Source organism: Tetrahymena thermophila, assembly GCF_000189635.1.
Source record: "Tetrahymena thermophila SB210 genomic scaffold scf_8254659, whole genome shotgun sequence".
NCBI classification, from domain to species: domain Eukaryota; phylum Ciliophora; class Oligohymenophorea; order Hymenostomatida; family Tetrahymenidae; genus Tetrahymena; species Tetrahymena thermophila.
Window position 1 is genome coordinate 1,507,027 of NW_002476426.1, and position 23,132 is coordinate 1,530,158.

At 23.8% G+C, this 23,132-nt stretch overlaps 9 protein-coding genes across 9 annotated transcripts; 6 read left to right on the plus strand and 3 right to left on the minus strand. All coding sequences in view use genetic code 6, as the record gives it.

The window, feature by feature from the left end:
* Nucleotides 1–362: 362 nt before the first annotated feature.
* TTHERM_00052590 (hypothetical protein) lies at nucleotides 363–5,215 on the plus strand (the record flags this gene model as incomplete). The annotated part of the gene is made up of 5 exons (XM_001014955.1): nucleotides 363–1,434; nucleotides 1,491–2,317; nucleotides 2,374–3,552; nucleotides 3,607–4,040; nucleotides 4,102–5,215. 5 exons carry the CDS (start codon nucleotides 363–365, stop codon nucleotides 5,213–5,215), a joined length of 4,626 nt encoding a protein of 1,541 aa, XP_001014955.1.
* Nucleotides 5,216–5,563: 348 nt separating this feature from the next.
* On the minus strand, nucleotides 5,564–6,535 carry TTHERM_00052600 (clathrin adaptor complex small chain; the record flags this gene model as incomplete). Its single annotated transcript, XM_001014956.2, has 5 exons — nucleotides 5,564–5,756; nucleotides 5,815–5,892; nucleotides 5,958–6,105; nucleotides 6,204–6,426; nucleotides 6,518–6,535. The coding sequence occupies 5 exons, from the start codon at nucleotides 6,533–6,535 to the stop codon at nucleotides 5,564–5,566; spliced, it is 660 nt and encodes a 219-aa protein (XP_001014956.2).
* Nucleotides 6,536–7,230: 695 nt separating this feature from the next.
* TTHERM_00052610 (hypothetical protein) lies at nucleotides 7,231–9,450 on the plus strand (the record flags this gene model as incomplete). The annotated part of the gene is made up of 1 exon (XM_001014957.1): nucleotides 7,231–9,450. One exon carries the CDS (start codon nucleotides 7,231–7,233, stop codon nucleotides 9,448–9,450), a length of 2,220 nt encoding a protein of 739 aa, XP_001014957.1.
* Nucleotides 9,451–10,976: 1,526 nt separating this feature from the next.
* Nucleotides 10,977–12,094, plus strand: TTHERM_00052620 (fatty acid desaturase; the record flags this gene model as incomplete). The annotated part of the gene is made up of 2 exons (XM_001014958.1): nucleotides 10,977–11,574; nucleotides 11,757–12,094. The coding sequence occupies 2 exons, from the start codon at nucleotides 10,977–10,979 to the stop codon at nucleotides 12,092–12,094; spliced, it is 936 nt and encodes a 311-aa protein (XP_001014958.1).
* Nucleotides 12,095–13,082: 988 nt separating this feature from the next.
* TTHERM_00052630 (phosphatidylinositol 4-phosphate 5-kinase) lies at nucleotides 13,083–13,956 on the plus strand (the record flags this gene model as incomplete). Its single annotated transcript, XM_001014959.1, has 4 exons — nucleotides 13,083–13,154; nucleotides 13,357–13,572; nucleotides 13,628–13,709; nucleotides 13,778–13,956. The coding sequence occupies 4 exons, from the start codon at nucleotides 13,083–13,085 to the stop codon at nucleotides 13,954–13,956; spliced, it is 549 nt and encodes a 182-aa protein (XP_001014959.1).
* Nucleotides 13,957–14,568: 612 nt separating this feature from the next.
* TTHERM_00052640 (cytochrome b5-like heme/steroid-binding domain protein) lies at nucleotides 14,569–15,194 on the minus strand (the record flags this gene model as incomplete). The annotated part of the gene is made up of 3 exons (XM_001014960.1): nucleotides 14,569–14,804; nucleotides 14,863–14,994; nucleotides 15,047–15,194. The coding sequence occupies 3 exons, from the start codon at nucleotides 15,192–15,194 to the stop codon at nucleotides 14,569–14,571; spliced, it is 516 nt and encodes a 171-aa protein (XP_001014960.1).
* A 958-nt stretch (nucleotides 15,195–16,152) lies between these two features.
* On the plus strand, nucleotides 16,153–16,797 carry TTHERM_000052659 (hypothetical protein; the record flags this gene model as incomplete). The annotated part of the gene is made up of 1 exon (XM_012797415.1): nucleotides 16,153–16,797. One exon carries the CDS (start codon nucleotides 16,153–16,155, stop codon nucleotides 16,795–16,797), a length of 645 nt encoding a protein of 214 aa, XP_012652869.1.
* A 1,744-nt stretch (nucleotides 16,798–18,541) lies between these two features.
* On the plus strand, nucleotides 18,542–22,645 carry TTHERM_00052660 (kinase domain protein). The gene is made up of 9 exons (XM_001014962.2): nucleotides 18,542–19,034; nucleotides 19,100–19,146; nucleotides 19,192–19,281; nucleotides 19,334–19,423; nucleotides 19,473–19,562; nucleotides 19,604–19,693; nucleotides 19,743–19,832; nucleotides 19,892–19,987; nucleotides 20,041–22,645. The coding sequence occupies exons 1-9, from the start codon at nucleotides 18,585–18,587 to the stop codon at nucleotides 20,123–20,125; spliced, it is 1,128 nt and encodes a 375-aa protein (XP_001014962.2). The 5' UTR covers nucleotides 18,542–18,584; the 3' UTR covers nucleotides 20,126–22,645.
* Nucleotides 20,306–22,573, minus strand: TTHERM_00052670 (hypothetical protein; the record flags this gene model as incomplete). Its single annotated transcript, XM_001014963.1, has 1 exon — nucleotides 20,306–22,573. The coding sequence occupies one exon, from the start codon at nucleotides 22,571–22,573 to the stop codon at nucleotides 20,306–20,308; it is 2,268 nt and encodes a 755-aa protein (XP_001014963.1).
* Nucleotides 22,646–23,132: the final 487 nt, after the last annotated feature.

Sequence of the window (23,132 nt, forward strand, 5' to 3'; positions counted from 1 at the left end):
ATTATCAATTTATTTAGCCTTAATCAAATCAAAGAATTTATTTGCTTCTCAAACTTCTAATAAGTTTATCATTAGATGTATAAAAATCTTAATTATTTGATAAAGATACTATTTAAATACTCCTCACTGTTTATTTTTATTAAATACAACTTTTGAAACAAATAAACAAGTTAATTAATCAATTGCTTTTGTATTGTTATACTTTTCTTGAAAATTATAATTTAAATTTTATATATCCAATAAATAATCCGTTCAATTATTTATTTATTTATTTATTTATTTATTTATAGTAGTTTTCACATATACCAAAGAAAAAAAAATACTGAAAATCAAATTTTATTATTAAAATCTGATTTTTTAAAATGATACAATAAACTAAAGGGGAATCTAATTCCCCGATTTCATAGGTAGAAAAAGAAATAGATAAACATAGAGAAAAGATGAAAGAACTTGAATACCTTTACTATAAAAAGAAACTCACTTCAGAGGCATCTTCAAACATTATTAGAAGCCAACCATTGTATTTAGAAGATGAAACTTTAGTGAGTTTAGCTGATGGGAAAGAGTTAATAAATTTAAAAAAATAAAATAATACTCTAGGTGACAAAAAGAATTAGATTACTAGCCTAAAAGCAGATATATATGATTATGAAAGTTATAGCAACAAGAGAGTTAAAAAGAATTTAAATCAATAAAGAGATAATATTGATAATGAAGATGCTTTCGAAATAGCAATTCCTAAAAAATCAAAATAAAAAGAAAATTATGAATAATATACAAAGATGAACTAGCATAAAGATTAAAGCCCTTCTGTTGGAATAGGATTCTTATCTGATACCACTTAAAGTATTAACTTTTTAAAGTATGATCAGTAAAAAGATACTCCAAAAGAAAAACAATTTCATTATAAACAAGAGTAGTAAAAAATGTAAGCTCCTAAAATTCCTATTAAATAAGAAAAGCAAATCGAAAGCCCTATAAAGTAGTATGGGCAAAAAGATATGAGTAATAGTATTGAAATAAAAAAATAATAAACTTTAATGAATGAGCGAAATAGGAAATTATAGATTTTACGTGAAGAAATGCAACAAATCGACAAGCTAATGCAAGAAAAAGGTGTTGAAAGAAAGAAAGTTTATATTGAACCTTCAGATAAAGCTATTGAAAATGCAACTCATATTCCTATTGAGAAAAAAATATATTAACACAAATATGAAGAATTTCTTGTTGATAAAAAAGTTAAATAGCAAGCTGACAATTACTTTTAAAAGTTATAAAGACCTGAGTTTGAAAGAATGAAGAGTGCCAAATCTTTTGATAAATATAAAAAACTTCATCCCGAATCTGACCAAGAATTTGGAATCACAGATCGCCCAATAGAGATTAAAAAAACTTATGAGGAAATCATAAAAGATGAAGACGAAGCCAAAATTTGTAAGAAAATTAAATCTTGATTGTATGTAGGTTTCATTTTTTATTATAATTAATAGAATAGTACTCATAGCAAATTGAATAGGGCAAGAGAAGTACAGAAGAAAAACGTATGAAAAATTTGTACACAAGGATAATTAGTGATAGCAAGCAAAGTATATAAAAAAGAAAACAAAAAGATGATGATTTCATTCTAAAGTTTTTATTTATGCAAATTGACACTCAAAAAAGTGGTTTAGTTTCTTCATAAGAAATTTTTGATTCTTTGAAGGAAAATAAAGATGCAATTGTATATTTTGATCTTTGTGTTAAGACTTTATATTCGGATTTAGATAAATTTAAGACTCAGAGAAAAGGTCTCTTCAACATTGAAGAATTTTCAGCATTTGTTAACCAATAAAATTAAATGAGCAAGAAAACTTTACAAACAGAAAAAGAGGCTCTTAAATCTCAAATTATGCAGGAAGAAAACCTTTTACATAAAATTGATAAATTAAAAGATAAAAATGAGCTATTTTTATTGTATGAGAAAGATCCTAAGAATACTTATGGTACATGCGTTTTAAATGAAGCTAAGTTGGATGTGCTTAGAGAAGTATTTAGTGAATTGGATACTTTCAATGATTTTATTGTAAAAAGATTAGATTTAGTTAAGGAATTGCTCAATAATAATAAAATTTAAAAAATACTTACTTATCCAGCTGTAAAAATACCTATCGTTAATAGAAAAGTATCTCTTCAAAATATCCTAGAGCAAGTCGAGAAAGAGTACACTTTAGCAGATGAGCAATAATAGAAACCTAGAGAGTATATAAGTTGGAATCAATTTTTTGAGTATTTTAAAAATTATTAAAAACCCAGCTTTATTCTTGATCATGAAATAAGTGTAATTTGTTTTTTTATATTAATTCAAATGTATAAAATAATTTTTGTTAAAATTAGAGTTCTCAAGAGGCTAAAATTTTTGATATCAGCGAAGATTATCTTTTATTAATTTAAGATGTATTTGATATGATCCCAAGAGTTTCCACAACCTTAGATTATGTTAGCACAACTGATTTTGTAATTGCAGCTAAAAAAGATCCATAAATAAGATCAATAGAGAGTGAAGTAGTTCGCACTAAATCAGAAGAAACTGGACTACCATAGGAAATTTTAAGCGAAGTTTTAGATAGAATTATTGCAGAGGGAGGAGAGTATATTTAATGGCATGAAGTAAAACTCTTTTTCTCTAAAAGAGGAAGACCGATAGGGGAAGAATTTGGAAACTAAGATGAAAATTAAAATGTAGATTAAGGTTAAAAATCTTAAGTTTAGATTGAAGAAATGAAATCTGGAGTATAATTCAAAATTGAAAAAAGTTCTCCACAAAAGTAGTCTTCTCCAATCAAAAAAAGTAATGGATTTAATGATGATAATGATGATGATGATAACTAATATTATGATGAGCAAACTATAAATTCAAAAAAATATGATATGTATCAACAACATGTACCAGTAAGGAAACCTACTGTCTAAGAAGAAATAGCAAATCTTAGACTTTAAGGTTAATATGATTCTGGTGAAGAGATGAGCGATGACTATATGAAGGAAATATAGCAAAACTCTGATGAAGATGATTTCGAAGGTGAGCAATACAATTAACTGAAATAATTAGACTATATGATGAAAGGAGATGCACCTTAAAAAAATAAATTAACAGCTGAAGAAGCAATTTAAGAGCATTATACTAAAAAAAGAGTGGTTTAAGCTTAAAAATAAGATACAGAGCTAAAAGAAGAAATTAATGACTTTGATAAATATTATAAGGAATTATTGCAAAGATAAAAGGAAGCCTAATTAGGGCCACTTGAATCTTTGAAGCAAAAAGAATAATTAGAGGATCCCGTTAAATATGGAATATTAAAGCATACTGCTGTTGATTATGATAAGTATTTTGGTAAAATGATTAAAAACAAAGCCTTAAACGAGTAAGAAAAAGTAGATATAACTGTACCTAAGCCTTTTTCATTCGAAAAAAGAGAAACTTCAAAATAGAAAAGCATTTATTAACAAAAAAAAGAGCAATATTTAAATGAAGTATTAAACAGAGATGAAGAAGAAATGAAAAAAAGATTTAAAGTATTTATTGTTATTTATTGAAATTTAAATTAATATGTTTTATTTAATTATTAGGCCAATCCTATACCAACTACAACAAAAATCCCTATGTTCAATAACATTATTGAAAAAAATAAAGAGAAAAGAGAAAAAATTAGACAAGAGTCTGTGAAAATTACTCTTGAGACTCAGAATCCCTTCTCATTTTATGAAAAAGATATTTAAAAAAGAGAGGAAAAGAAATAAAAAATAGTTGAGACAGTTAATACGGAAGTATCAGGATTCAAATAAAAAGCTTTTAAAGCCAAAGAAGTGCCTGCTTCTAGTAAGGTTGACATGTTAAAACAAATGGAATAAGAAAGAGAAGAGAATAGAAAAAAGAGAGTTGAAGAAAGAAAACAAGAGTAGATAAAAAGTGTTTAAGAGTTTACAAGACTCGCAGGCGCTTCTGAAAAATGGAAAGAAACTCTAAAAAAAAGGGAAACAGCAAAAACTTCTGAAGAAGAGAAGTAATTTAAGCTATTTTATTTAAATTCATTTTAAAAATTTTTATGGTTTAATTATTAATAGATGCACATTTGCACCAAAGATAAACAAGGAAATTCCAGATACAAGTAAAAAATCAGAAACTTAAATTTCAGCTCCTGCTACATAAGCAAAATTAAAGGCTGTTTCAGCTTTTACAGGTTTACTAAAAGATAAAATTCCACCAACAGAGTAAAAGCCATTTAATTTTTAGCCTCCTGTTCCGAAATAAGCTAGTAGAGAGTATATGGATTCTTATAATGAAAGTATCAAAGCAGATAAGTTAGAACACAAAAATCTATTGTCTCGTTTGGTTCCTTTATCTAAGAAAAAATTATCAGAAAAAGCTGTCAAAGAACCTGAAGAATAAGAAGAAAATACAGAGTAATAGTTAGATGAATTAGATAATTTGTAATAACAGTAAGAAGAGGCAGAGCAATAAAAAAAAAATGAAGATTAAGCTGAAGATTAAGTATTTGATATGCCTAAAAAGACTAAATCTAAGATTGAAGGTAGTGCTAATAAGATTTAAAGCTAAACCTCTAACGCTAATCTCGATAATGATGGAAAACCAAAGGGTACAACTAAAGCTGAATAACTGCTAATTAAGAAGAGAGAAGATGAGAGAAAGAAAAAAGAAGAAGAGGAAAACTAAAGAAAGAAAGAGAAAGAGGAACGTGATAAAAAACTAAAAGAACGAGCTAGTGAAGTTAAAGATAAATTTGGAGATCCTCGTAGTGCCAAGTAAGCTTAAGAGGAAATGGAAAAATAAAAACTAAAAGAACGCTAAGAAGTAGCTAGATAACAAAAATAAGAATATGAGCAATAAATAAAAGATATGGAGAGCAGAGTTAAAAATAGATAACTTCTTACAGAAGCTAAATCTCATGGCTCTAGTGCTTTGGATAAATATAGAAAAATGAAACCTCCTGTATAAGATTAAGAAAATAATTAATAACAAGAAAACTCATAAAAATAGATATAAGAATAGTTAAAATAAGATAACAAACAATCAGCTAATAATATAGATAAATCAAACAACTCAGCAGCTTAAGTATAAAAGTAATAAGATCATGCTGAAGAAAATTATGATGAAGATTTTGGTGATGAAAATGATTAACCAGTAAGAAAAGATGATTTTGATGATCTTTCTGATTGAAAATAAATATCAATCAGTCAACCAACCAATAATATTGGATATATTTTATAAAAATAATTTACATTATTCATAAATTCGGTTTTTTTATTGTCAAATAAATAAATAAATATTATATATTGTCTATAAACATATTAAAATAAGATTTCCAAAAAAATTTTTTAAATTAAAAAAATATATCCAAATTATAAAAATTATTAAGATTTTTAAATTAGAATTAGTTTTTTTTATGAAGATCTAAAGTTAATTGACATTAAATTAATTAAAATATATAATACATATACTAATTTTGATAAATTTTAAGCCAAATTTATATTCTATTATACATAATCTCATTACTTTAATTATAATTCATCTGTTAAACAATGATTTTAAAAAACCTACTGTGCTACTGGCTTAGGTAGATATTGATGAACTTTAACTATTTTAACTACTGCTTGTTGTATTAGCTTGAGATTATCCAACTCCTGCACTTAATGCATCATCGCAATCTAACATAGTATATCTGGAGATTATAACACCTGGTTCAATATTGACTATAATACTATTTTTTGTAAGAATAATTTTAATTATATTCTATGACCTTCAAATTCAAAACATACCCTTAATCAATTATTTCATCAATGATTAGTATCAACCCTTCATAGTTTTCGCATACTATTTTATTATTGATTTACTCCCTAAATTTAAATCAAATGAAGAATAATTAATTAATAGAATGCATAGGTTTATTTAAAATATTTACTTAGAAAAGTTACTCATACTATCAACCAAACATTTTAATGCAGCTGCAAGAAGTGCTTCATTTTCATCAGGATCAGCGATTATGTAAATTTACACATCTGATAAAATCTTGAAAAGTATGGTAAAGCGACCATATCCAAATATTTCAGCTATTTTTAATAATTTATATCAATAAAGTAGTTTAAAAATGTACTTCTTTTGCTTGCTATTTTTATAGTATGAATTAATGATATTATATATTGATTACTGTCTGAAGGTTTCATGGCTTTAATATTGACCAATTTTCTACTTTTTTCAAATATATTCTTTTCAAAAGCTTTTTATACATTTAAATCTTTTAAATCACCCTCTTTAACAGTGCTAAAATAATCAGGAAAGCATGAATTGTAATATTTTGAATATATTCTTGATCCATCATTTCTTAAAACAGCTACGCTAAAAACTTTTGAAATGGAGCTTGATAAAGGTTGCTTTATTAGAATTAAAATAAAAAAATTATTTCTTTGTTTATTTATTAATAATTTTAGCTATTAAAATCGGTATATTTAATTTGTGTAATACCTTGCTGTTAGTTGACATTTTAACTTGCTATATCCTAAAAATATTTGTTTTGAATTTTATTTGAAGTAAACAAAATTTATTTTTTTAACTTAATTTGGATAAGATATTTTTTTTATAAATAGTGAGTGTAAAGGAATGATTGAATTGAAAGAGATCTCTATATCTATCTATTAAATAATACGTGTAGGAAATTAATAGCTTTTACATTAAAAAAATGACTTAAACCATAAATAAAGCAGCAATAAAAGCAAGCAATGTTTTGTTGCAAATTGATTTTTCAAACAATATTAAAACTGAAAACATCAAAATTTAGCACTGATAAATTTTGATTTTATTATTTTAAACTCTGACATTTTAAAGTAAAGTATTTTGTTGTTGCTTTTTTATTAATAATTTTATTAAAATGATTTGCTTAAAATGTTTAAACTTAAAAAAATAATAAATTAAATAAATAAATTATGTATTAATATTATATTAAATCTATTTGATTATTTTACAAAGAAGAATTTAAAGATATTTTATTAAAATTAGAAGCCATCTCAATATAATATATTATATCAGGAAGACATAAGGCATTGATTGAAATATTGAGTCTTTTAAGATCTTATCAATTTTATTCTGATAATTAATTAATTTATTTATTTAAAATCAGCGAAAGATAAATATTACTATTTTAGATAAGCAATATATTTTAATAAATTAGGTTAGGTTATATGGATCCCAAAACAACTTAGATTACTATAGATAAAAAAGTTTTGCAAAAGACAAAGGCATTATTTAGTTTTGTCAAGTCTAAAATACCATTAATTAAAGGTAGTGCTGAAAACACACCATCTAATTAGTCATCTACAAAGAATTAAAGTGATTTCAAATAAAGTCAGCAATAATAAATTATTCATGAAGAAGATTTTTAGCTTAAAATTGATAATGTGTGTAATGCAGATTTACTTGAAAGCATAGAAAAGCTTATAAATAGCAATACAGAATAAAGAGAATTAGTAATATCCGATTAACTTTTTTCAGAGATTTCATTTATGATGTTAAGAGTTGCAGATTTTGTTTAGTTTACACTAAACGAAAGAGAAGAAGTAGCATAATTCAAACAAGATTACTAATCACTTAAAAAAGAAAATGAATAATTGAAAAGCGTCATTGATGGATTTAATGATTCTATGATATAATATGAGAATTCACATAAAAAGGAATTTATTGAAATGCAAGTTCAATATTAAAACGAAATAGAAGCACTAAATAAATAAATAGAAATACTGATTTAAGAGAAAAACTTATAAAAGAAATTATAAGATGAGCAAATTGTAGCTCTAATAAATGTAAAAGAACACGTTAATTAACTAACATTATAAAACAACTCCTTATAGAACACTTTAAACACTTTGAATATTGAGATGGTTAAACTTAAAGCAATTCATTAAGGAGAAGTTTCTGACACAATGCATGAAAAAAGTTTTAAGAGCATAATGACTAGTAAAAATACAAAGCACAGAATCTTGTCTTTTCTAACATTTAAGCAAATTCTTAAACTAAGATTACTAAATAGAGAGTATAACTTGATTATTACGAGAGATTTCTAACTCTAGCGCCTCCTAATTAACAATATTGCTTTCAATTTTACACAAAAAACTAGAGAATTATATAATAGAGCTAATTTCTTTTAGAGCCTAGCTGAAAACATACCAGATGAAGTTCTTAAAGTTTCGATACTCAAGTATCTATGCTAGCGCCATAAAGTTGGTGATTTAATGGTACCTTCACTTAACTCTGCTTAATTAATTATTGAAGGATTGCTATTCCAATCTGAAAGTGAATCAAATGGATCTACTTCAAATTTATCTACTAGAGGTTCTATTCCATAGTCACCTTAAAGTAGTTTTATAAATAGTACAAATAATGATGCATAATAATTAAATTCTGGAAATGTCGATTTATTAAGTGAATTCTTAACTGGAGAGGAAAATGTGAATATAAATGAAAATCAATAATAGCAGCTGCAGCAAGAATAAAACAAATAATCTATTGCTAATAACAAAGTTAATGGAAGTTCTTAGCCCTAAGAAAATACTCCTTAAGCAAAGCAAAGCAAAACACAAAAGACAATCAGTTTTATGAAGAAACTATTTGATAAAAAGGAAACTCCGACTAATGCTGATAATTCATAAAAAGCTCAAACAATAACAAACGTAAGTAGAAACACTTTAGAAAAAACTTTCTTAAGCAATGAAAATGTCACAGAGGAAATAGCTAATAAATTAATTCAGGATATGAATATAAAGCTATTAATTGATAACAGAGTGTTGTAGCTGTTTAGAGAAGAAAAAGATATTGTATTAAAGTAATTAAAAATTGAATAGGATGAAGTCATTTAAAAAATTTAAGCACTCACTGTAAAATACTCTTAAGATCCTAAAAAAATCAGTTATTTTCTTGAAACATTAGAAAGCAGTTTTTGTAATATTTATGTTTTTAGCAAGTTCTTGTACCAAGAAAGTAAGGCCCTCTACAACTTGTAATCTTACCTTTCATATGAACTAATTTAAAATAAGATGAAATTGCAAGATGTTTAAAACAAACTTGAAGATACCACCACTTCAAAATAAGCACTCGAGTAAATGAAAGATTACCTGAGCTAAAAGCTTAAGGAGACTGAGAAAAAAAACCTTTAAAGCGATACTATATTCTTAAAAAATAATAAACTCATTCAAGAGCTTAAAGACGATAATAACAATTTATAATAGAAAATTCAATCCATCGAGAAAAGTAAAATTAAATCTGATAATAATCTAAAGATACTTGCTAAAGAAGTCAGAAATTTAATGAGAAAAAATACTGAATTAACTGCTAAATATGAAAAATTACTAAAAAATATGAATTATTTAAAAGAAGCTCTCTCAAACTTTAAAATATTAGAAGAATGATTGATTGATTGATTAATTAATTAATTTGGTTTAATTTAGGATTAGTGAGTAATTCATAATTTATAAAAAATAAATTATAAAATATTTAATAAATAGCAATTAATTCTATATATTTATATTTTGTTTATTATTTATTTTTGCTATGAATATTTTGCTACTTAGATTTTTGAAAAATAAATTCAAATTTTTCTTTAAAAAACTCTTGATCACTTTTCAACAAAATTATATTTTTTATATTAAATTTAAATTTTAATTAATAAATATTTTATTAATAATTTACACTTTGTATTTGTATTATTCACAGATAAAAAGCATAAAATACAAAATTTAAAAATATCAAAACACTTCAAGATAATTTTTTGTGATTGTAGGAAAAATAATGTATTAATAGGTAAGTCTAAATGAATTTTTTCAAATAAAATAAAAATATTTAGAATAACATATTAATCTCTATTTTGTTTTATTAACTTTATATGCTATTTCTTTATGATATACAATAAATGAAATTAGGATTTCCAATCTTATTAATATATAAAATAAACTAAGATTATGTAAAATAAATAAAAAAATTTATTCACAAAAAAAAATTTCATTTTTTAGTTTTATTTAGCAAAAAATAACTGCTCCATTTTTCTTATTCTAAGTACAAAATCTTTTATCTTTAAAATGATTATCCAAATGTAATATTATTTAGGAGCATTAATTTCGTAATTTATTAATTGATAAAAGGTTTATTTAATTTTTTTTTTCATTTTTATAAGTAAATTTCTAATTTATTCATCAAAGGTAGAGTTTTAATGACGCAATTTATAAAAATTAGTGATTATTTAATACCTATATATTCTGGAGATCAAAGTAAAATATCACCATGAACTATTGTAATTAATTGATGGTATAATTGTGAAAGATTTTTTCTCTTCATCAAATTAATTTCATTTAAGTAACTAAAAAATCTTCTAATGCTTAACCAAAAATATGGTATTCCAAAAAATTTTTTGATTATTTTTGATAAGTTTAAAAGTGATTTTATTTATAGAGAACAATTCGATATTTAATCTTAAAACAATCTAAGTATTAAATAATCAATTAATTTTGACGAATAACTAAAGTAAGTTAAAAAAAATTACTTTAATAGTATTATTTACCTTGCTTTTAATTAATAATCAAATAAACTAATAGATTTAAGCTAGAGTCTTAATAATTTAAATTACACTTACAAAACCTGATAAAGTGATATAGTTAACATTAAAATAAAGCAAAAATTCTTAATTAAAAGATAAATGACGCTATTTAAATTCTTAAATTACATCATAAACACATTTTTTCTGGTTACAGAACTAAAACTGCTTCTAAATGATGTCATTTTATTTTGTTACTATTATAGCTTAAAAACTAACACTTTTGATATATTAAATATTCTAAATTCTAATATTAAATTATAAAAGCTTAAAAAGATACAACATCTAAATTAATAAATCAATCACATTAATTTAACTAAATAATCTCGGCATTTTATTATAGTAAATATGCAAGTTTCAGTAAAAAAACACTAAAACTCTACTGAGGGCAAAATCAAGGAGTTTGCTCACAAAGAAAATACTAAAAATGATCCAATTCAAGAAAAAGAAGAAATAAGAGTTCCTGAGAGCATTTTTTTAGGAATCATGCATGTTCTTGCTTTTGCTGGTTTGATACTACTATTTACCTATGATAAATAGACAATAATTAGATCTTTGTGCCTTATGGGTTTTCTCCATTACTTAAGTTGCTTGGGTATTGGATCTGGAGTTCACAGACTTTGGGCTCATCGTTCTTATAAAGCAAGTACTCCATACCGTGTTTTGTTGATGATTTTACAATCACTTGCATTTTAAGGGAGCATTTTCCATTGGTCTAGAGATCACAGATTGCACCACAAGTTCTCAGACACTGATTTAGATCCTCACTCTATGAATAGAGGATTCTTCTTTGCTCATATGGGGTGGCTTTTGGTTAAGAAGAGCAAAGCTTTAGTAGATGAAGGTTACAAAATTGATGTCTAGGATCTTTTAAATGACCCTGTTGTTAAATTCCAAAAGAAAAACTATTACAAGCTCTCAACATTAATTTGTTTTATTATTCCAAGTAAAATATTTTACCATTCATTTTAAATTTCTTGCACATAACCAAATATAGAAAAAAAGGAGTTAAACAAATAAAAAACAAATTAATTAAAATTCAACTTTTACTGTTTACAGATTATTACTTTTAATTACTTGAAAAATAATGTAAATATCTTTATTAACCCAAATTAAATTTATAAAAAGCCATTTTAAGCTACTTTATTGTTGGAGGAAGCCTTATTTTTGGATTCTTAACTGCTGGTGTTTTTAGATATATTTTCATGCTCCACGTTACTTGGTGTGTAAATTCAGTTTGCCACATGTTTGGAACAAGACCTTACAACCCTGATATTTTACCTACTGAAAACTTGTTTGTTTCTATTTTTGCTTGCGGTGAAGGATGGCATAATTGGCACCATGAATACCCTAGAGACTGGAGAGCTTGCGAAAACAAATGGTATAAGTGGAATCCTAATGGCTGGTTTATATAAATTGCTGAATTACTTGGCTTTGCAAATACACATTTGGAAAAGGCATAATGAAAAAAAATATAAAATTTAATAAAAGTAAAGGTATAATAATAAGTATTAGCATTTATTTTATATGTTTTGTAAATAATTTATTGAATCTCTTACTTACACACTAATCTTAATAAAATAAACATTTAATTTACAATTAAAAGTAAATAGTAAATTACAAATTTAACTAAAAATGAATGGTTGGTTGTTGCTAAAATGTACGTAATTATTTACTAACATGAATAATTTTTTACAAATGATGATTTTAATTAATAAACAAATAATAAATGATATAATTAACTAAAATTTCTTTTATATAATAAATCTTATTTCTTTTATATCATTTACGCTTATACATATTTATAATATGTTTTTAGATACTTAGTTAGTTATCTAGCTAACTAGCTAATTAAACACCATAAAAATTAAAATAAAAACTTATAATTATTAATTGATTATCTTTTTTTTTATTTAATATTTTAAATAATTAAAATTAAATTGCTAACTAATTCTTTTTAAGAATAAAATTATTTTTTTTATTTAAAAAGAAGCTAATCTTTTATCAATAAATAAAATTATCTTTAAAATAGCTTATTTATTTATCTTAATATTTAATCATTTTAATCTTACTTCTAAAATACTTTAGAAATATAAAATTTTTTAAAATATAACTTGACCAGTTACTTTTGTATTATTTGTTTTGATTTTGTCTAAAAATATTCTAAAACAATTATTTAAAATGGTTGTATTAAAATTTTGTTAATTCATTCCATAAAAAAAATACACTAATTGCTTGAAATTAAATTTACATTAAATTTTAGTAATTTAGCAGTAGAATTATTACTATTTTAAGTTAAAAATAAACTAAAATATCTTTTTAATTGAATTTACATCTTCTAAAAGAACTCTTCAGAAAAATCAATACTTTAAAATCAATTTCTAATAACGAAAAGAAAAATCGAGATTTTAATTTATATTAAAAGTAGAAAGAAATACTAATAAATAGCTAGCAATGAAGGGTGGAAGTATTTTGAAATAAAGCGCTGATCGTATATCTCACAATATATCATCAGGAACCATAGTTGTAAACAAATTTTAGAATAATTATTATAAAATTTAGCTAGCAATCTATAGATAGGAGTTAAGCAGTGCATAAGAAATTAAAAATTCATAAACATTTTATAATAGATTAGCTAAAATTTCAAATAAGCTAAAATATAATTTAAAAATAATGAAAATACAAAAATTAAATATTTTAAGCTCTTGTTTATTAAAAATTTAACTAGGATTTAATCGATGTTCATAATCCAACTTTCATGACTAATATAAAAAATGTTTTCAAAAATAAACTTGTCCTTAACACCACTGAATCAATCTTTTTAGATTTTAAGAAAAGTACATTTCATGAAGTTGCTCGTGATAAATATTTTGACACTTTAACTGCTTATAAAAGAAAGGATAAAGTAGATTTGATGAAACACCTATCTATTCCTTTATATGATGTAAAAAGCAAAATGTTTGTTCAAATGCTAATGAAATATTTTAATAAATAAAAAGATTTTCAAGTTATCAATGAAATAAAACAGACCTCTTCCTTTCACATTATATGAAGATGTTAAAGATATTCAATTTTACATGGGTATTTATTTATTTATTTGTTTGTTTATATTTAATTCCAAAAATAATTTTCATTTCAAATACTAATAGCTAGAATATACTCCTAACATAAACATGCAAATAATCCAAATTAGACTTGGCATTAAGTTACATGCAAATTCGTTTATTATGACAAGCTTTTAGGTAAAGAAGTGGCTAAATTTAATGTTTTTGAAAGAAGAGAATCAGATACCAATTAAAAAGATTGGAGAATTTGCCACTTTGATTGAATATTTAAAATTTTTGAAAAGCTTCACATATTTAGTTATTATTAAAGCAAAATAATTATATATACTCACTAATATATATATTTATTACGTCTTTTAACTTTAATTAAATTGTTTTAATGATTCTTTTACAGCTTAAAAATAAACAATTGAATTTAAAAATATTTTTTTTATTTTAAAAATAACTTTTTAAATAAAAATTAAGTTTGCTTTTAATTAATTTACTTTTTTATAAAGTTCTTTAAATAGTATTTTTACAATTCCTCAACTATTTTAGTAATACTTTTGTAATTATCTATCTACAAAAAAATATTGAATTATGTATTAGTTTAATTTAATTTAAATAATACATTCAATACTTTGTTTAATTAATTTAAATTACTAAAAAAACCTTTTTATCATGATTAGATTTGTAAATTACATTTTTAAAAATGCTTTTTAAATAAACTTTTTAAGCCTATTTTAATAATAATTGCTTAGAAGAGTTAAAAATTATAGCTAAATTCTACAAAATTTAAATGGATAATAACAGATTTTAGATAAAAATGTATTTAAAATTCAATAAATTTTCTCTAACAAAATTGCATAAAAAATAAACAGATTACAAATAAATGCTCATATGTGCTTTTTGTCGTTATCAGACATGGGTAAATTTTTATAAAGTGTTCCAACTTTTTTATAATTAGCCTTAAATGCAGCATATGTTGCTTCTAATTGCTTAGTTTCTTCTTCGGTTAATTCTACTTCTCCATATTTAAAGAAATATTCTGGGTCTCCTACACATTTTGCAAAATTAACAGATACTTCATTACCAACTAAAGGTTAGTAAGGGCCACCTTCTTAAAAATCAGCTAAAAATTTAATATTAATATAAAAATTAAACATCTAGTTTTAAGTGCTTTTATTTACTTGAATTAGAAACGTCGAAAACATCGTTTTTTATTGCTATGTACAATTAGGGGTTATTAAAACCATTATATTTTGTTAAGTCTTTATAATTGAAAACACCTTTTTCATTTCTTTCTCTTCTTTAACGCTTAACTATTATTTTTTATTGATAATTTTTAAAATGTCTAAAAAAATTTAGATTTACTCTCTTCCAATCTTTAGTAGATTTCAGGTTATGCATTTGGAGTAGGTTTTTTAGGGTTAAAGAAATCATAAACCTACCAAATAATCACAACTGCTGCTATTGCATAAGCAATCCAAGTTGCATTAAAAGATTCAAATATGTGCTCCATTCTATATATTTATTCTAATATTTTTAAATTCTTTTGATTAAAGTTTTTTTCTTTTAATTTTTTGATCAACTAATTAATTTGTTTATTTTTAAAGTTAGTTATATCAGCTTGAAATTATTTGATTCCTCTTTATTACAAATGTTAAAGCATTTTTAAATAATTTATTAAGTTGTTTATTCAAATTTGAGTTACAAAAGCGAGATTAAATTTGTGAGCTATTCTTTTTAAATGGTATAATATAAAAATAAATCATTTTTTTTTTAAAATAATTAAATTATAAACTTAAAACTGTTAAATAATCTTCAGCAGTTTAAGATTAATTGTATATATATTTTAATTGTAAAAAATAATTTTTAAGCAATGAAAAAATAACTTGATTTAAAAGGGGGTATCTGTAACACTCTTTTATACAATCTTCCCTTTTATAAAAATTTTATTTTAATTTTAAATCACAAATTATATTTAATTCTTAAGTGATTATAACCCTATTGTAAATTTAAAAAAATCTATTGGTAGTATGAAAAAATTTTTTTTCTTTTTTGCAACTCCATTTATAAAAAGTATATGTAAATACAATAACATCTTATATCTGTAAAATATTTATTCAATTAATAAAGTTTCATTTAAAGTTTTTTAAATTCTTTAAGGTTTTGGTAAAGTGTTATTTGTTACAACAGTAACAAAAAATATATTTAAAAAAAGTAAATTTATATAATATTTTTAACATAAACTATTTTTCATTTTAGAATATATTTTTTTTTAATGAATGGATTTATAACAAACAAATTTTTATTCAAGTTTAAAAAAATAAAATTATGAGCACCTTCAATTTTATTAAAACAATAAGAGAAGGATACTCATTTAGCAGACTATCTGATAGCTTTCTTTATAGATTACTTAGGTGTAAAAGGTTTACCTATAATTAGATTAGTAGCTATATTCCCCATAGAAAGATTTTATGCCACATGACTTTTTTGGTTAATATTTTGATTTAATTAAGTTGGATAATTAAGCTACATAGAAGAATACCTAGTTAGAGATTATTAAGAGTTGGCTAAATTTATATTAATCTACCTAAACTGAGATGAGCCAGTTGTCGAAGCCAAATGATCTTTACTGTCTGTCTACGATAGTGATTACTAAGAAAGTTAATGATTTTTTACAAAAATATTTCTTTTGTGTTAATATCTTTAAGTTTTTAATTTAAATGAGTCTACATCTTCTTCAAAGTGTTCCAAGGTAATTTAATTCTAATGTTTAGTTTAAATATTATCACTTCTGTTTGTAAAAGGCTGCTGAGTAGAAAGTGTTCGGTATGGCGAGTTTTAAGAATAAATTGATGAAGCACAGTTGTTAGGATTAACAGCAGATTTACTAGCAGAAGTAGTAGTAGCTTATTATTAATTTAACTAATTTTCTTGAGAAATATCTGGAAATTGAATATTAAGTAAATTTTATTTTGAATTAACTTGGGTAATAAAGCTATCTGCAATTTTTTAAGCATAGATTTATGTTTCAGGAGTAATTTTAGATTAATTTATAATATTCATTTTAAGCTATTCAATTTATTCATTATAGGCATTTTTGTTAACCTTTATATTGATTACTTTTTGCATATCTTCTACAGCACTGTTAAGCATCATTTAAGTACTTTAAAATCTTTCCAGCAGCTACCTTTCACGTTCCTCTAATTCCCTGTATTCTTAAAGTTTTTAATTGTTTATTTTTTCTTCTAATTTAATCCTATGATTATAATACATGTTAGCTAACTTTTTTTTATCATCGTTTTAAGCATAACGAGTACTACTTGCTTAACTTCTCTAGTGTTTGATTAAACTAGAAGCCTGTACATTGTTAATTTAAATCTATTAATGATTAAGATTTTGTTCTTCTTTCAGCTAGCTTAGTTGTTGTTTGACTAGATCTGCCTATTATCTTACAAACTATTTAGAAGCACTCATTCTATTTTAGATATTAGTCTTTGAGTAGCTTTTTTGAATATTATTCTCAATTAATTTTTATTACTGATCACTTGCTTTCTTTTATCTTATGTATTCCTTAAGTTATAATCTTTCTTCATGATTTTTTTTTGCTAGTAATAGCTTTTGAGTTTATATTTAAGTATTCTTAAACTCTATCAGAGCTTTCTTATCTTCCTTTTAAAGTAATTATACTCTATTTTAGAGTTGCTAAAGATGCAATTATATGTCTTTGCGCTCCTTTTAAGTGTTGCTATATTAGAGATTATCTATAAGTTAATCATCATAAAAGAAAAAATTCATTGAGTTCTGCTAGTTATGAGGAAACATTCCAACAGAACTGAAGGGAAATTTTTGCATGATCTTAGGCTTTTCAAGCTTTTATGTAAGGAGATAAGTTTTTATTTTTTTAGATTGTTAGTTTACAAAACTATCATTAAGTTGCATACTCCTTTATTGAGACGACTATATTCTCCTCTATCCTGTATTGCCCTTAACAATCGATTAATTGTTATATTATAATTCTTACTAACTATTTAATTCTTAATTTGCTATCTGTTTAAACTAAGGATTATGTTCTGCTTATATTTGCTCGATTTGAGATTTATTTACTGAATTATTATTAAAATCTTCTCTGCTAATTGTTTTCTCGTTTTGTGTTCTAGAACTCATTTTATTCTCGTTCGATTACTCGTTGCTTCTATATGAATTGTTTTAGTAATGTTAAGAGGTTAAGAGTTCCTCATGGATTTTTTCTTAGTCACCCTCCTCTGCAACTAATTATTTTTAGGTGCTACCACTCATCATTATAAAATATATAAATATTATTAATTGATTGAAGTAATTAATAATAAGTATTATTGCTTTATTAGATGAATTAGTTATTAATTTTTATAACACAATTTAATTACTTACAGAAATTAATCTTAAACAAAATTGACTGAATGCATTTATTTCCTAAATAGTTTATTTAATTAGCAATCTAAAAAGCTAGTTTTATTCAGTTACCTTAAAAAAAACCAATTTTTTTATTATATGATTTAGTTAATGAATTAAAATTATTGATAAGATGACTAACAATTTTTGCTAAGATAATTAATAATTTAAGTTATTTATTATCTTTTGAAATAAATTAGAATTAAAGTAAGATTTTATTTATTTATTTATTTTTGAGTTATTTTTAATTTTGAATGATTAAAATAGCAATTAATTTACTTAATAGATTTGTGAGTGAAAAATTAATTAAAAAATCTTTGATAAAAAACGATTAGAAATTTTAATGGATTTCTGATTCTCTAATGACTAAAAATTAAATAACTATGCTAATAGAACATTTTAATAAATTTGTCTGCATTAATTAGAGAAATTATATATAAGAATAAATAAAATTAAAAATAAATAAATTTATGAGATGGGAAAAAGGCAAAGTAAATTGATAACTCATAATCTTATCTCTGTAATATCAGAACAATGTTTGCTCAAAACATATTTAAAATATATAGTAGCATCACTTATGAGCTACAAAAAATATTTAAATCTCTAATACCTTGCTAATGATTCCTCTTCATTAGTTGTAGCTGCTTACAATAAGGACATAAAACAAAAAGTAGCATTAAGAGTGTGTTTTAGCTCTCTGAACTGCATTTCTGAGTTTACCCCTGAAAAATCAAAGAGCTAATGTTTCAGTACTTTAGAAGTAGCAGAAAACAGCATACTCATTTGTAAATTTCCTCTCATAAAGTAGAGACAATTATTTAAAATTACACAAAAGACTAAATTTTACGTTGAGGAAATGATATATGATAAATACATTGAATGTCTAAAATCTAGGTGTTTTCAAGAAACATAAACACTTCTAATGGTATAATTATTATTTTCAAAAAGATTGAAAATGCAATAATTAATTTTTTGATTAATTAAATTAAGTTCAAAGAAAATCATCACTTAGTTCTTACTTTAGAAGGATAATTTAAGTAAATATTTTTATAATATTTGATTCTAGTAATTTTCTTTTATAGATGGAACTAAATAGGATCAAAAGAGTTTTAAGAATTGGGATTAGAAATATCTAAATGCATACATTTGCAAAAATTAAGATTAGATCTATAGTAAATTCCCTTTTTATTTATTGATATAAGATAATGACTAGTATTTTAATAGCAACAACTCAATATCGGCTTTAGATATAAAATGTTTCTCAGAAAATCTAGCAAAATGCATCATGTTGAAATAAATAACATTACTATTAGGGTAAATATTATTTTATCTTAGTTTTTTATTAATTTAAATGGATAAATAGTGCAAATACTGTATAAAGTTAAGGAACCCATGCTTTAGCCTATTTTTTAGCTTAATTACCTAATCTGACAAAATTAAATCTTGAACTAGCGTAATTACCAATATATGAAATGAAATAAAACCATTATTTAGAAATAATAATATAGAGGATATTGGATTGCTGAAATTAGGCGAGTAATTACAAAAATGTAAAAATCTGGAATATCTAAGTTTATTTTTAGGGTAAATTTAATTTTGTATTTTTCAGCTTGTTTAATTTTATTAAAAAAAGCTGGAATAAAATAGAATAAGAAGCTTTTAGCTAATTTGGATAAAGAATATCGTAATGCAAAAACTTAATTAATTTGACAATACATATGAAGTAATCTAATTATAAATTTACTCATGCTAAATTAACATTACACAATTAATAAAAAATAGTGCAAATTCAATTGGGGATAAGGGCATGATTTTCTTTTTGTACGCTATTTAAAAATTAAAAAAGCTTATATTTTTGGAGATTAACATAATGCTGAAGTAAAATTTACTATTAGAAAAATAAAATTTAACAAATAAAAAAAATGATTAAGTTTATAGGTGTTTTCTCTTTTTTAATAAGCCCAATTTATTTTGTAAAAAATGGATAGTCTTATTAAATTTTAAATCTTTTAATGAATGAGTGTCAAAGCTGAGAGCTGAGGAAATTACAGACATTCGCATTAAAAAAATAGGTAGTATAATCAAATTATATAAACAAATTTTAGACACCTAAATAAAATATAAAAAATTTACTAAAAAATAAAAACAAACTCTTATCTTATATATTTATAAATATTTATTTTGTATATATTTTTTTCATACTTTTGTATTGTAATCATTTTCCCAAGGTACTAAATCTATGTCATTTTTCTTTTTTTACTTATTTCCCACGCTTATATATCTCTTCGCTTACTAGCACTAGTTGATGACAGAAGAACTAAATTAGCTAAAGTTTTAAAGATTATAGCTGCTTGTCATATTTTGCTGTTTTTTAGAATTCTAAGTAGATGAAGTGTTGTCGTTGTCTAAGTCTTAAATGTGTTCTTATTGCATCTATGAAAAATCATTTAAATTGCAAATATTTAGGAAATCAGTGCAAGACTAGTTTAAAAGGTTTTCTGTATAGATTTTTGAGAATTTATTTTCTTCATTTACTGTAGCTGATTAGCTGTAATATTTTTCGTATTGATTTGTTGAATTACTCTGTGAGGTGTTGCTTATCTCGTTTGCTCTTATTATTTTAAGTTGTTTGTTTCTCTTGATAGGAGTATGAGTATTTGTGTGGAAAGAACGATTTTTACCAGTCTAATTTTCAATTTTCTCATTTTCGATTTGCTAAAGCTTAAGCCCATACTTTTTGTTGTAATATTTTTTCATATGATTGAAATCTGGGGAATCATTTTCATTGTCATCATCTGCGTCGTATATTCTTTTTTTTGGCTAAGTATTTTGCAATGAAGGATTAAATGACTTGAGCATTCCCTCAACTTCATAATTTTCAAGAAGGCTATTGTAGAGTACATTGCTAATGTTGCAAAGTTCTTTTTTCTGTTTATTTAATTTGTGAAATGCAAATTTTCCTCTCATAAATGTATTGTAGTTTTACATTCGCTTGTACAGATTATTTCTGTTTTCATCATTTATTCTATTTCCTCTCTAGTCAAATTTTAAGCCATTTTCATTATCTATAGATCTATTCAACTGCTTACTGTAGGATTTTCCTTTGTAAGATTTATTTGGAGTGATACATAAAGATGAAATATTTTAATTTATGCTTTTTTTATTATTATCAACTCCGCCCATTGAAAAAGCTGGTTTTTCTACACTACCAGAAAATCCATGAGTATGTGTGTTATTCATAAACTAATTTGATGTTTTACTCATCATATTATTTTGAGATATTGGCTTAAAAGGTAAAGAAGAATCATTCAAGATACAAGAATTCTTCTTTCTACTTAGGAAATTGCAATTAGTTTAATTAGGCTAATAAACACTTAAATTGTTAAGATAATCTTCATCCTGATAAACATGAGGTTGTGTCTTTAAAACTAACACACAATCATTTTCAGAATTAATTGCTAACTTACTTTTAATAGATTCTATTGCTTATTTACTCTTTTGCTTAACTTCTTCTTCAGACATTTTCAATAGCTTTACAAAATTGTTATTTCCACTAGCATTTTAAATCTAACTTCCCTTCTTAGAGCTGCTTGTATTTGTTCCTCTCATCGCGGATTAGTGGCTCCTCATTCTCAATTTTTTGATTTTTTCCTAAGTCTCAGATTGATTTTTTCCTGCTCTGAATGAATTTTAGCCCACTGTAGACTTCTAGTTTGTAGAGTAAGACATTTACTTAGAACAATCTTAAAAGCAATTATTTATGTCAATAACACTAGCAGAAAGAGTATTACTATTATTATTTAGATTATTTTAATCATCTTCAGGAATTTAAGTAACAATATTGTAATGTGGCATTTCTTATGAGTATGTTGACATATGAACTGCTGTATCATTTTTTTAGGTGTAGTTAGTAGTGTTAGTGTTACTGCTACTGCTGGTTTATGGTCTACTATCGAAATGGTGAATCAAATTATATGAATTCATGCCTTCATTATCTTCTTGACTTGTATAATTATTAGGGACAAAAGGTGTTATGCTTATTTAATTTTCATCTTCCATACTTTTTAAAATTTAAGATTAAGTAAGAAAATTGTTTTCAGTCACAGCTAAATCTTATTATGTATTCATAATTCTTTATTCAGTATTTTAGTTGCTATTAGATTTTTGAGCGCTTTAGCTGTATATAGTTTAATTGGTAGCATTTTTATTATTTTGTAAAATCCTTTTTTATGCCAAAAATCCATGCTAATTAGGAATATTTATTCCTTGTATTAGTGTGAATGGAGATTAATTTGCTGATTTTTTTTTAGAAAAGTTGACTTTTGTCGCTATTTGAGACTGCATAGTGTTCATATAAAGTTACTATTGCTTGCTTTTGCATAGCTAATCAATCTCACAAATCTATTGAATCAAGTTTATGTTCTCTGCATTTCTCTTTTTGTCTGCACTTTTTAATACCCTCATTTCTACTTTTTATAATTTTAATAAAGAAATTAGTTTTTATTTGCATAGAGCTGTTATGGATTTTCACTTACATATGATTTTTGCTTATCTTATAAAAATTAAATATTGATCGTTAAAAATATTAATTAAATTTATTAATTGTAAAATTGAAGATATAATCAATCACTCTAAATATTATAAAATAAATTATTACTAATACAAAAAAAATTAGTCAGTCAGTCAATTACTTTTTATTCTGCTTTTTTATTAAATTTTATTTAATTTTTTTGATTGAGAATTAAAACGATAATAAAATTTATTTCATCAGTATTTAGATTTCAAAAATAAAATTCATTTTTTTGTGAGGTTGAATAAAATATGCAGATAATGCATCAGCTTACACAAGTATGCTTGACAATATTTCTTTGTATTTAATTTTTATTCTTTTTTTTCTTAATTGAAATTTAATCATATTTATTAATTTCAATTAATAATTTTTAAATCAATTTCAGAGTTTTATTTTTTCAAGGAAAGAGTTAAAATTTTTGGTTGTCTTTCAAGTTTTTATTAACTGATAAAA